Source organism: Leptopilina heterotoma, unplaced genomic scaffold (assembly GCF_015476425.1).
Source record: "Leptopilina heterotoma isolate Lh14 unplaced genomic scaffold, ASM1547642v1 Lhet_100, whole genome shotgun sequence".
Taxonomy (NCBI): domain Eukaryota; kingdom Metazoa; phylum Arthropoda; class Insecta; order Hymenoptera; family Figitidae; genus Leptopilina; species Leptopilina heterotoma.
The window spans coordinates 1,810,789-1,824,573 of record NW_025110814.1 but is presented as its reverse complement, the minus strand read 5'-3'; the positions used below and the strand labels follow the sequence as shown (position 1 = coordinate 1,824,573).

At 26.1% G+C, this 13,785-nt stretch overlaps 1 protein-coding gene across 3 annotated transcripts in view; it reads left to right on the top strand.

Moving 5' to 3' along the window:
- Positions 1 to 13,785, top strand: part of LOC122499107 (E3 ubiquitin-protein ligase AMFR-like) — an 86,876-nt gene that overhangs the window by 63,596 nt on the left and 9,495 nt on the right. For all 3 annotated transcript variants that reach the window (XM_043607222.1, XM_043607202.1, XM_043607212.1), the window contains exon 4: positions 9,479 to 9,634. In XM_043607222.1, coding sequence (XP_043463157.1) covers positions 9,479 to 9,634 — 156 coding nt within the window. The remainder of the gene's footprint in view (positions 1 to 9,478; positions 9,635 to 13,785) is intronic.

The window sequence follows — 13,785 nt, the reverse complement described above, 5'->3', positions numbered from 1 at the left end:
GCAAAGCATGAGTTTCAAAATTGTGACGTCATAATGGTTCAAATGCCCTTAATTTAATTTTAATCTCTTTTTATTTTTAACAATAATTGAACTTTACAGATTTGAAATTGAATTTATTATAAAATAATTTGCCAATAATTTTATTTAAAATTGAAAAAATAATTAAATTTTATAGTTGCGCTTTCAATTTTTATAAATAATATAGGAATAACTAGAAGAATTATATAAATAATTATGTAAATTAGAAAATTTTTTATTTTCAAAAATATTCAATTTTTGTTTAATTTCAGGTACAAGATTTTTAAAAATTCAACTTTAATAAAATTCTTTAAAAGAATTCAATTATTTTCAAAAAATTTAATAATTTATAAAAATAACTGAATTCTTGCAAAAAATTTTTGAAAATCCTAATTAAATTCTTTTCAAGTATTATTTCTTTGAATTTTTTTCAAAATAATAAAGATTCTTTAATAATTTTAATTGAAAATTTTGAAAGTAATTGAATTTTATAAACAACAATAATTAAACATTCAATTATTAAATTTTATTAAAATTTTTAGGAATTAATTAAATTCTTTTTAGAATTTTGTTACAATTTTTTAAAATATGTAATTCAAATTCATTTAAGGAATTTTATTAAAATAATATATAGAAAATAATTTAATTCTTTCGATGAATAGACACTCCCGTGCAGAAAAATGGTGAGGGCCCCCGGCGGGGCCCTCGTGGATTGCCCTCTTGCCATGTGGAACCCGTAGGGGCAATCCACGCGGAGCCCTCGAAGGCGTGACATGCTTTCCCTCATGGGTGCCCTCGAGGAAAATCCTCATGGATTCCATATCGACCATAAATCGGCAGCATAAATTTATGGCAGCATAAATTATTTATTTATCGATTTTTATGTAAAAAAATTTTTTTTTTTTTGACTTAGAAATTTTTTCTAGTTAATGATGTGGGGAATCCATGAGGGCCCCTCTCGTGGGCCCTCAAGGATTTGCCCTCATGTAAGTTTTATATTTTTTTAATATTTGTTAAAAACGTGTTTTTCATTGTTTAAAATGATTGTAAACAATAATTTTTTGTTGTAAAAAATATTCGTTGTTTGGACTTAGAAAAATTGTTGAGCAGGGCATTCATAATGGCTAAGAGCAGGAGCCCTGCTGGTGCCCTCGTAAATTTCCATAACTTTGTGATAGGATTTCTGGAAAAATGTCACTTAATGTTTATTTCAGGTGCTTTGAAATGTAATTTAATGCAATCTGAACTAAAGTTTTTTAATAAAAATTTTTTTTTTTTGAAACTTAGATAAATTTTTGAGCAGGGCAACCGTAAGGGCAAAGAACGGGACCCCTGCTGGTGCCCTCGTGGATTTCTCCTCATGGATCTTCCACGAGGGCCCCCAACGGGGGCCTCGGAGCTGTGGGGCTCGAACGTGGCTTTTTCCACACGGGCTGTTAAAGATTTTGACAATAATTGAATTCTTTTAAAAAATTTCTTTAATTTATTGAATATAATCGATTTTGTTAATAATTGTAATTAATTAATTTTATTAAAATTTTTGATATAGAAAAATGAATTCTTTTGAAACATTTTATTAGAGTTTTTGTAAATAATTAAATTCTTTTGAAAAATTTCTTGAAGTTTTTTTGAAAATAAGGTAGTTTTTTTCAAAAATTTTAATTGAAAATTTTGAAAATAATTGAATTGTTTCGAAGAATTTATTAAAATTTTAGAAAATAATTAAATTTTTTCCAAAAATATTATTACAAATTTTTTAAAATTGAATTCTAAAGAAATTTTATTAACATTTTATTAAAAATAATTGAAGTTTTTTAAAGAATTTTACTATAATTGTAAAAATAATTGAATTGTTCGAAGAATTTATTAAAATTTTAGAAACTAATTCAATTTTTTCCAAAAATATTATTAAAAATTTTTTAAAAATTGAATTCTAATGAAATTTTATTAAAAATAATTCAATTTTTTCAAAGAATTTTACTAAAATGATAAAAATAATTTAATTGTTTCGAAGGATTATTAAAATTTTAGAAAATAATTTAATTCTTTTGGAAAATTTTATAACGAATTTCTGAAACATTTTTATTCACATTGTTTTGAAATTAATTATATTTTTAAATATATATGTTAATTTAAAAAATTTTCCAATTCTTCCAAATTTTATAAAATTTTCTTGTAAACAAGTGGATTTTAGAAATATTTTATTTTTTGGGCAATTTTTTGGAAATAATTGAATTTTTAAGCAACTTTCTCAAAAACTATTAAAAATAATTGAATAAGAGAAGAATTTTAGTTAAAATTTCTAGAAAATAATTGAATTGAGGCCTTGGATCGAATAACTCGCCCGACGCTCGGAGGAACGCGCAACTGCCAGTCAGTGAGCAGTGAGCGCCTCTGGGCCACTCACTGCTACCCGACTGGTATTAGCGCGTGTCTTCGATCGTCGGGCGAGTTATTCGATCCAAGGCCTCAATTGAAATCTTGAAATTATAACTAATTGCTCGGACGTAAAAGATTGATCAAAAGATTCAAAAGATTGAAATTGAAATTTTGAGTTTTTCTTTATGACCGGGAAAAATAATTCATGAACGTGAATTTTTTTTATAAAAAAAGTGGTCACCGTGAAATAAGAAATTTAAAATCTCGATAAATGAATATTAATGAATTTAAAATAAATAAATTAAATAAAATAAAAAAAATTTTTTTTAAATTAAATAAAATAAAAAAATAGAAATAAAATTAAAAACCGAAATATTGGTTTATATTATTATTAATTAACTAATAAACGATATTATGTTGTTTTTTGTAGACAATTTGCGACTCGATTATAAATTTGAGCTTGAGCTAATAAAAGTTAATTTGCTAAATCAGTCATGGACGAATGCTTATTGAAAATGGAGCAATTTTTCATGTGGTTTTTTTTATATGTGGTAAAAATGACGCGGAACAACGAGTCCTTGACACCTTGGTGAAATTTATTCGTTGCACCTACATGGCTCACTGAATACGCCCCGCGAGTATTTCTCAATTGAACCTTGACTATGATATTGTATCGGCTGTTTCTTTTAAACGCAACTCTACGAGATGTATACCACTTATCACATTCATATGCATTCAAATCTATTTTAAACGGCTTTTCTCATTTAAACTCCTTTTTTTATTATTTTTAAAAAATATTTTTTATTTATTTTCTTCATTATTATTTTCTTTATTTTTTTTTATTTCCCTTATTATCATTTTATTTATTTTTAATTTACTATATTTATATTTTATTTATTGTTATTTTATTATATTTGTATTTATTTATTATTTCTTCATTTATTTCAGTTTATAAAAATTTATAAAAATTTATAAAAATTTACTTAGGTATTTCGATTTATTTATGTTTATTTTTTTAATTCAAATTATTTTTGTTAACGCAGTTTATTAAATTAATAATAAACTAATTAACCAAGTAATTAAGCAATAACATTAATAATTACTAAATGAGTAATAAAATTGTCAATTAGATAAATAATTAGTTATTTAATAAAATTTACAATTAATACGATTAATAGTGAAGTAAATTACACTGAAAAAAATATATTTTTGGTACTGCCATAAATATGGCCAATTCTCACATATTATATTGGTGGATATGGAACAGCCATACGCAGTGGAGAACAGCCATATGTATGTGTATACTGTATTTTATACTGTAATACTGTATTTCAAGAACAGCAATACAGTATTGCTGTTTCAGCTATACGTCCTAACCATACTCGTATGTCGGAATTGGCAATATCATTTTTTTCAGTGTAATAATTAACTAATTAATTAAATTAATTATGAAAAACGAAATCTTTTTCAAAAAATAAAAAACGTTTTTGCAATAAAATTTTGAAAAAATGAAATTTTTTTTACACAATCGAATCAAGAGATTTACTTGTGGCGTTCGAATCCCATTAGACTAATGTTTAATCCAATAAAAAGTAACGAGGTTACGTGCCAAAGGCAGAACGGCGAATTTTTTACATTTAAATGTAAAAAAAGGAAAAATGCCTGAAAAGCGTAATAACAAAAAAAGAATTTTTTTTTTTATTTTGTGTTAAATTGAACGAATTTCTTTTTTTTTTAAGAAAATATTCATTTTTAAATATACAAAAAAATTTTAATCTACAAATTCTTGATGCGCAATAAAATTTATCTATAATTGAAGAAAAAGCGGAAATATTTTTAATTTTGAATATGTAAAATAATTCTTTATTCCTATTTATAATTTTATGTTTTTTTTAATTTTTAATAAATATTTTCCCTGATTCCCAACAAAAATTTTGACTTTTTTAATAATAGTAGGTATTTAGTGAATTAATAAACAAAATAAATTCTGATAATATATTTATTGTCTGAAAAGTTGATGAATAATAATAAAATAAAAATTTAACAAACTGCGAACAAAAAAAATCTTTGTTTCGCATTATTATGCATTAAAAAAAACAAAAAACAAGTGAAAAGCGTGTGTATTTTTAGAATCAGAATCACATTTATGTAAATTGATTCGCTTGACTCATTTTATACTCCCGTTTTCATTTTGAATTATATATTAGAGGGAATGAAAGAAGAAGAAAAAAAAATATCAACTTTTTATTTGTCATTGGAAAATTTATTCTTCTGTTAATGAGTCACGTATGCAGAATTTCTGCTTTCAATATTATTATTATCATTATTATTATTATTATTATTCAATCAGTATTATTTACATTTATAATTATTGCTTAATTTCTAGATCGAAATTAATCAAGTTTAAACAAGTATTTGTTATTTACATTAATCACCTGTGAAATATAAATTGTTGCTTCTTTTTTTTATATATAGAAAAATTAACGAAAAAATAAAATAAACAAGATTACTATCAGTTTTGTTTAAATAATCAATTCAGTTGCAATTCTCAGGTATTTCTCCTTGACATTTTATTTATAAAATCTGTTGTAATTATTTTTATTTTGTGTATTTTTATATATGTGCATATATATATATTTCTTTTTTTTATTAATTGTGTTTTATTTCTTTGCAATTGCATATGCAAATGAAGAATAATATCTAATGAATTATTTATTAATTAAATGATAACTATTATAGTTACAATGTTGGTGTTTAAAAGAGACGATAATTTTGATAGAAGTTTATTTGGTTTTTTAAATTTATTTGTATTTTTTATTTGTTTATTATCCTTTTACTTATTTATTTCTATATTTATTTGATTATTTAGTTATTTTTTTATTTACTCTTTCATTTATTTATTTATTATTTATTTATTCTTTTATTTACTCATTTAGTTATTTTTTTATTTATTTTACAGGGTTGCCACAGGTCAGGGAATTCAGGGAAAAGTCAGGGATTTTTATTAAACGTACTAGAAAAAATTAAATTTTTAGAACTCGCATAAGAAAATTCTGAATTTTAATATCTGTTTTGTTTGTCTCATAAACTATGAAATTACCACAAATTTCAATACAAAACCTTCAAATTTTTCTATTCCTGATAATTATTTCTTTTTAAATAAGAACTATCATAAAATTATTATTTATGAATTATTTAATGAATAATTTTACTTAAATATTTCAAAATTAATTGAATTTTAAGAGAGTTGCGTTAACAATTTTCGTAAAAGGTTAACTTCAAAAGGTTTTATTATGAAATTTTAGAAAATTTCAATTTTCAATGAATTTTATTAGAAATTTTAAAGTTCTTAGATTTTTGAAAAATTTTAATAATACAAATTCTTCTGAAATTAGTTAAATTTTTTAATATACACTACCGTCCGTGAGTATCAGGATGCCCCTTTTTTCATGAGAGGAAAAATGCTTAAAACGTAGAAAATAAGAATGACAAAAATTTTTCGTATTTTTTTCCTGAAAGCTAATGAAATTATGAAAAGATTGACACCTGATCGAAGAATTTTCGTTGACTATTCTGTCAGATACAGAAAAAAGACTGGATTTTGCATGCTTTTCGTAATTTTTTAATTTCTCGAAAACTAATTAACTTTTATTAGCGCTCTTGGTCTTGTTTTAATCTTTATTTAATGTAGAATCTAAATTATTATCTGGTATTGTGACATAAATTTTTCCAAAAAACTTTGAAACCGTAAAAGTAGGATTAAAAAAATTCAAAAAATTATCATGAATATTAAAGTGTCAAAAAGGTCAATATAAAATATGTTCATTCAATAGATATACTAATATTCAAAAAAGCTTTTTAATTACTTAATTATTTAATTTAAAAAAAAAATTTTTTTTGTTGAAAAAGTGTCAATCTGTTTTTCAAAATTTTTTTATCCGAATTTCACAGTTTCAAATTTTTTTGGAAAAATTTATATCACAATACCATTAATTAATTTAGATTCTACATTGAATAGAGATTAAAACAAGACCAAGAACGCTAAAAAAAGTTAATTAGTTTTCGAGAAATTAAAAAATTACGAAAAGCATGCAAAATCCAGTCTTTTTTCTGTATCTGACAGAATAGTCAACGAAAATTCTTCGGTCAGGTGTCAATCTTTTCATAATTTCATTAGCTTTCAGGAAAAAAATACGAAAAATTATTTTCAAAAGTAATGAAATTCTTCGCAGAAATTCTATTATAAACAAAAATTCAAAAAGTTCTCGATAAAATTTCAATTATTATCTTTATAAATAAAAAAATTCTTCTTCAAAATTCAATTATTTTCAAAAATTTTCATAAAATTCTTGGCAAAATTCAATTATTTTCATAAATAACAATAGGTATTCATCATCACAAAAATTTAATTATTTTTAAAAGTAAAAAAATTCTTCCCAGAAATTCAATTATTTTCAAAATTTTGTTTAAAATTCAAGATTTCAATTATTTTTATAAATAGAAAAATTATTCCCTGAAATTAAAATATTTGCAAAAATTTCAATTATTTACAAAAATTTTATAGAATTTCTTCTAATGAGTTCAATTACTTTTCTAAATAAATACTTTGACATGAATTCAATTATTTTTAATACAATTTTATAACTGAATTCCTTGAACGAATTTAAATTCAAGAAATATAATAATTCTACGCGCAATTTCAATAATGATTAAAACTTTTTTAAAAAATTCTGGTAAAAATTACAATTACCTTCAAAAATAATAAAATTCTTCTTCAAAATTCAAGAATTTTCAAAAATTTTTATAAAATTCTTGTCAAAATTTCAATTATTTTCAAAAATTCCCCTCAATTCAGTGATTTTTAACATCTACTATTATTTTAATAAAATTTTCCAAAATTATTATTATAAATTATATTATTTTAAAAAATAGTAATAAAATTCTACCTAAACATTTAATTATATTTAATTATATTCATAAATAATAAACATTTCACAGGAATTCAATTATTTCCATAAATAATAACATTTTTTAAAGGACTTCAATCATTTTCATATATAAAAAAATTCTTTTTATGAATTCAATTATTTTCATAAATAATAAAACTCATTGCAGTATTTCTATTATTTTAAATACAATTTTAATCGAATTCCTCGAAAAAAGTAATTATTCTTAGAAATTTTATTAATATTCATTGAAAGAATTTAATTATTTAAAAATTTTTTGATAAAATTCTTCATAATAATTATAGAATTAGGAGTACTCAATGTACGAAAGGGCGTCTCCCGTCATGTTTCTTAATAAATAAAAATAAATAAATAATTAAATTTTAAGAAAAATACAATTATTCCATAAATTATTTACTTTTGTATCCAAATAATTGAATTCTTGTAAAATTTTCTAATAAAAATTGATTTTAAATTGAATTTTAGTTAAAATTTTAGATAATATTTTAATATTAAAAGCATTACAACGTAAATTTTTAAAAATAATTGAATTTTGAAAAGATTTCAAATTTAAATCTTGAAAAATCTGAATTTTTTATACTTTAAATTAACAATTCTGTAGAACTTATTTTTTTGAAAAAATTTACTTTTAATTATTTGAAAGAAGTTGATTTTCTTTTAATTATATTGAATTATTTCAACATTTTTAACGCAATTCTTCGAAGAAATTCAATTATCTTGATAAGTAACAAAATTCTTCACAGAAATGCAATTATTTTTTTGAATTTTAATCAAATTCTTTACTAAATTAAATTATTTTCATAAATAACAATAATCACTATAGTATAAGAAATTCAATTATTTTTAAAAATTTTAATAAAATTTTTCTCATGAATTCAATTATTTTCACAAACAATGAAATTTTTCACTGGAATTCAATTATTTAAAGAATTTCAATAAAATTCTTCTCAAGAATTTAACTATGTACTTCATAAATAATAAAATTCTTTTTAAGAATTCAATTATTTTGAAAATAATTTAAAATGAATTCTTCTTTAAAAATGCCTTTATTCTTGAAAATTTTACTAAAATTTATTAAAATTTGTCAAAAGAATTTAATATTAAAAAACATTCCCTAAATTATTAATTTTTGTACCTATTTAAATAATTGAATTCTCGTAGAATTTTTTTAATCAAAATTGATTTAAAAATAAATTTCAGTTTAAATTTTAGATTATAATTGAATATTGAAAGCATTATAGCGTGAATTTTTAAAAATCTGAATTTTTCATATTTTTAACTAACAATAATTGTGTAGAATTAATTTTTTTTGAAACAGTTTAATTGAGGGCCGGGAACGGATAACTGACAGATACGCATGGTTGAAAGGGACTATACCAGTCAGACAACAGTATGAGCGCCTCTAGGCCTCTCACTGATGGCTGACTGGTATGGTCCCTTTCAACCATGTGTAGCAGGCAGTTATCCGTTCCAGGCCTTCAATATTGAATTTTTTTTTTTTTTGAAATTATTTCAAGTTTTTATTTTTTAATATACAGTTGCAGAATTTACGAATACTCCATGAAATTTTATATAAAATTGAATTCTAAACAAATGGATTTAAAAATTTTCAAACAACTTTTTCAAAAAATTATTAAAAAATAATTGACTTAAAGAAAAATTTTAGTTGAAATTTTCTGAAAATCTTAATTCCTATGGAAAAATAATAATGACTAAATATTTATTTTAAAAAAAAATTATTGATTTCAAATAATTTTACTTTTGAAGAAATTCGTAATGAAATGTAATAGAACATTTTGTTGAGTATCAAATAATTTGTATCGTATGAGTGAATCTGAATATTCTTTAGGGTCAGGGAAAAAGTCAAAATGTTGTCTGGAAATCAGGGAAAAGTTAAGGAAAAACAAAATTAAATTTTTGTGACAACCTTGTTTTTTTTATTCCATTATTGATTTATATATTCACTCATTTATTTATTATTTCACGTGATAAAAATGAATCATTATGGAAATTATTACTTTATTTTTCACTATTTTTAACTGTGTTTTTTTATTATTATTATAATGGTAAGGAGGGTTTTTTATTTGTTTATTGATAAATATTTTTTTTTGCAGCTTTCGTTTTCACCCACAACACCAGGATGGAGTCACGCAAGATTGTTGGGTCTTTTGGCGTCAATATTGGCACTTTCCGGTTTTATGCTTCTTCTTTGCACAGCCGCCGCATTTTTCTTCGTCTCCTTTAACACCTTTGCTTTCATGTCAGCAGAGGTGAGTAATTTTCATTTTTTTTTATTTTTCTGCAATTACTTCTTTTACTTGTATTCTTTTCACTTCCGTTTTATATTTGACAATTTTTTTCACATTATGTTAACAACTTGTTTTATGGTTTTATTCTTTTTTTAAATTTTTTATTCGTTTATTTTTTTAATTTTTTATTCGTTTATTATTTTTTAAATTTTTTATTCGTTTATTAATTTTTTAAATAAATTACTAATAATTCATTCGATTAATTCATAATTTTTACTTTTTATTAGTTATTTATTTATTTTTCCGTTATTGCAATAAATAAATAACACAAAGTTCATGCCTTTCAGCTAGGAACGTGAATAATATTTACTTGATTAATTATAATAATTCATAATTATGTACATTATTAACGGTTAATTATTTGGTTTATTCTCAATTACTTTGTAATAAATAATAAATAATTAAAAAATAGTTATTGAATGTAAAATTTTACTCACAAAAATACGACTGTTGCATTCGGAAATAAATATTCTAGTTTTTTTTTCTTATTCAAGGCAATTAAATGATGACATTTACAAATTTCCGATTAATTTTTACAAATGAAAAAAGCAAAGAGTTTCAAGGTTCGAAAACTTGAATCACTTTACCATTAATGGACATTGAATCCTTAATATTATGAATTCTCGGCGAATGTTTTACATTCTCATCACATGAGAAAGTATTAGTTTTGGTCGAAAATTGACTTTCGCTAATTTCATGAAATCTCGACGTTTTGGGGTCCCCTGAGTCCGAAAAACATGGTCTAGAAACATGGTCCCTACGATAACTCTTGAAAAACTTATTGCATCAACTTGCAACTTTGCATGCACAAAGTTAGTGTTAAAATACAAATCGAGTTCGTTAGCCAGACATTTTCGTCGAAAACTACGCAAACTACAGTAGTTTCAAAATTTTGAAAATTCAATTTTTTCAAATTTCATTATTTTTAACTTTATATTACTTTAGATTAGAAAAATACAAACAACTTTCAAAATCTAAGTGAATTTCTTGTTTAAGCTCAAAATAACATATAATAACAATATTTGTTAATATATTTAATAAATTATGTAAGAGGCGCGTCCTGCCGGAAGGTCCTACCGAAAGTTTAGGCGCTTGGACGTTCTTTTAAAAAAATCATGCAGAAAATTTATCTAATTGTTCATTTTTAAATCTTCAGTAAATTTAAAGTTTTTCTTATAACAATTAAACTATCACATTCACTGTATCCGGATTTACATGTTTTTAATAATACATATTTAATATATATTTACAAATCACGTATCTAGGGGGAACGGGACATAATGGCTAAGCCCAGGCAGAAAAGTTGGAGGTGTGCCAGCACTAACGACCGGCATATTACCGAACCGGTTGTAAAGTCGGACTTATGCCGGTACCGGCAAAAAGGTACCGGGCCAGATATGAAATAAATACTGGCCCAGTACCGGCCCGGTGGTAAATGTGGATTTGTACCGGTACTGGTAGTGTGTACCGGGCCGGTTGATTAAAAATATCTGGCCCAGCACCGGCCCGGTACTATAATTTACTTCTGTTTATATACCGCCGAAGAAGATTTGCCGGTGATAATTTTTTTACCGGCCCAGCACCGGCCCGGTACTGTTATTTGGCTCTGTTTTATACCGCCGAAGGAGATTTGCCAGTTATAATATTTTTACTTGCCCAGCACCGGCGTAGCACCGGCCCGGTACTGTCATTTCGCTCTGTCTTATACCGCCGAAGGAGATTTGCCGGTGATAATATTTTTACCGGCCCAGCACCGGCCCGATACTATAATTTAGTTCTGTTTTTATACCGCCAAAGAAGATTAGTTATGCCGGCAATTATATTAATACCGAGTAGGTTGCTTATTGGTGCCGGCCCGGTATTTAGCCGGTGAATAGGGCGGTTAATATTATTTATAATTACTATTTTCATTTATTTATTTTTAATAATTTAAATTGAATTAAAATAAATTAGAAATACAAATACTGGCCCGGTACCGCACCGGTTGAATATTAGTGCCGGCCCGGTACTGCTGCCGGGCGGAATGTCGGTTGGACTTTATAAGCTCACTTTGCATTTGCTTTCCATATGCAGGTTTAGGTTAGCGGATGTGGTGTCGACTTTGCAGCCTCAGGGTCCGGAGTTCAATTCCTCGAGTCTTCAGATTTTTCTATAATTGTTTATGTTTCTCTGTTTCAGCATTTAATATATTTACTGTTTCCAATTTAAAATTAATAATAACATTGATAATAATAATAATAATTAAACAATTAATCAGACTGACATGTAATTTTTTTAACCGGCCCGGTACCACACCGGTTGTTTTTTAGTGCCGGCCCGGTACTGCGTCAGATATTTATTAGTGCCGGCCCGGTACGGTTGCCGGATACCTACCGAAGTTATCATCCGGCAATTTACCGGTACTGCGCCGGTGGAATGAACACACTTATGCCGGTACTGGACCAGTACCTAGCCGGTTGTGCAGCCGGTAATAAACCGGCACCAAATGCCTTCCAACAATAACCGGGCCAGTACCGCCCCGGTGGACAATTCGGTACCAGCCCGGTACGTATGCCGGATACCTGCCGCAGTAATCATCCGGCAATTTGCCGGTACCGAGACGGTAAAAATTACGGTCTTATGCCGGTACCGCCCCGGCACTTATAATCCGCCGTTTGTACCGGGCCGGTACCATCCCGGTCGTCAATTTCTACCTAGGGGGGCGTAATGAATAATTGTAATTTATTTAAAAATCGTAAATCGAAATGATTTCGCTCCAAAGACAACTTGATGTACTGCAAGTTTCTACAAAGTTTGATTATTTATTATTCAATCACTATTGTAAGAAATATACACTGAAAGAATTTTAGGCAGGCTGCTGGCTTTTCATGTCCGAAATTAGTGCCCCTTGCACAGGGCTCGCAGCTCACCTCAAAAAAGCGAGCATCTACTCCCGAAAGGTGAGCAGCTGCCCCTGAGGAGCTGCTGCTTACCTTTCGGGAGTAGATTCTCGCCTTTTTGAGGTTAACTGCGAGCTTGAGGCAGCGAGCTCTATCTACTCATGTAAAGCCTGCAGCCTGCCCAAAATTCTTTCAGTGTAGTAGAAAAACTGTATTTCACATATGAAAGTAACTTTTCAAAATTTTCATTTTTTCGTTCTAATTTTTTTAAAATAACTTTAAAAAAGAAACTAATATCGCGTTTTAAGCTTGAAACATTTTTTAAGGGTCAATTTGAGATTTTTGATTCACACTTACTGTATTGATAAAAATTACAAAATATTTCCCAAGTACCCCTAGGGCGTGTTGGCTAATGCAGCAGGCTATGTATAAAGAGCAACCTACGATACCGACGAAGTGTACGTTCATTGTAGAAAAAAAGTAAGCGTAATATAGGGACGTTCGTCTTTTTAAAAGAAAGCTGAGATACTAGAGTAACTTTTCTAGGAGATAAACACTTAATTAAAACAAAAATGTCCGAGTAAATCAACAAAGAGTGAAAAGTTAGCCATTACACTCTGGTCTACACTACACAAAAAACTTGGTAGTAATACTTTAAGAATATTTTATCTGCTTCTGCAAATCATGTTTCTGCTAAGAGAGTTAGTATAATTAAAAATAACTTCACAATTTAAATCATCAAGACCAAAAATATACATTTAAATCCACTTTATCTCGCAATCATCAGCAAACAAAAACATGTGATGAGAATGTAATCCTTAAAGTCGTAGTAACTTTAAGAAAAAAAAATGTTTTATGAAACATATAATAGGAAACAAGAACAAGAACACAAATAATGCACAACAATTGCAGACCGCCGCTAGCCATTTGCGCGCGAAGCGCGCAACAACACACGGAGCGCGAAGCGCGGATGAGAATGTGTCCGCACTTGCGCGGACAGATTTTTTTTTATTATTATATCCTATCAAGGATTCTTCATTTTTGTTTCTTTCTTTTCGTCTTTGACATTATTATTTACGCTTTTTTTACCAAAATTTTTAAAAATTCAATCAAAAACATATTTCAAACCAAAATTTAGGAAAATTTAAATCGAAAAAAAAATTATAAACTTATGTCTATAATTTTAAACAGAAAATTTTTTAAAAATTTTTAAAAGAAAATATTTCAAACCAA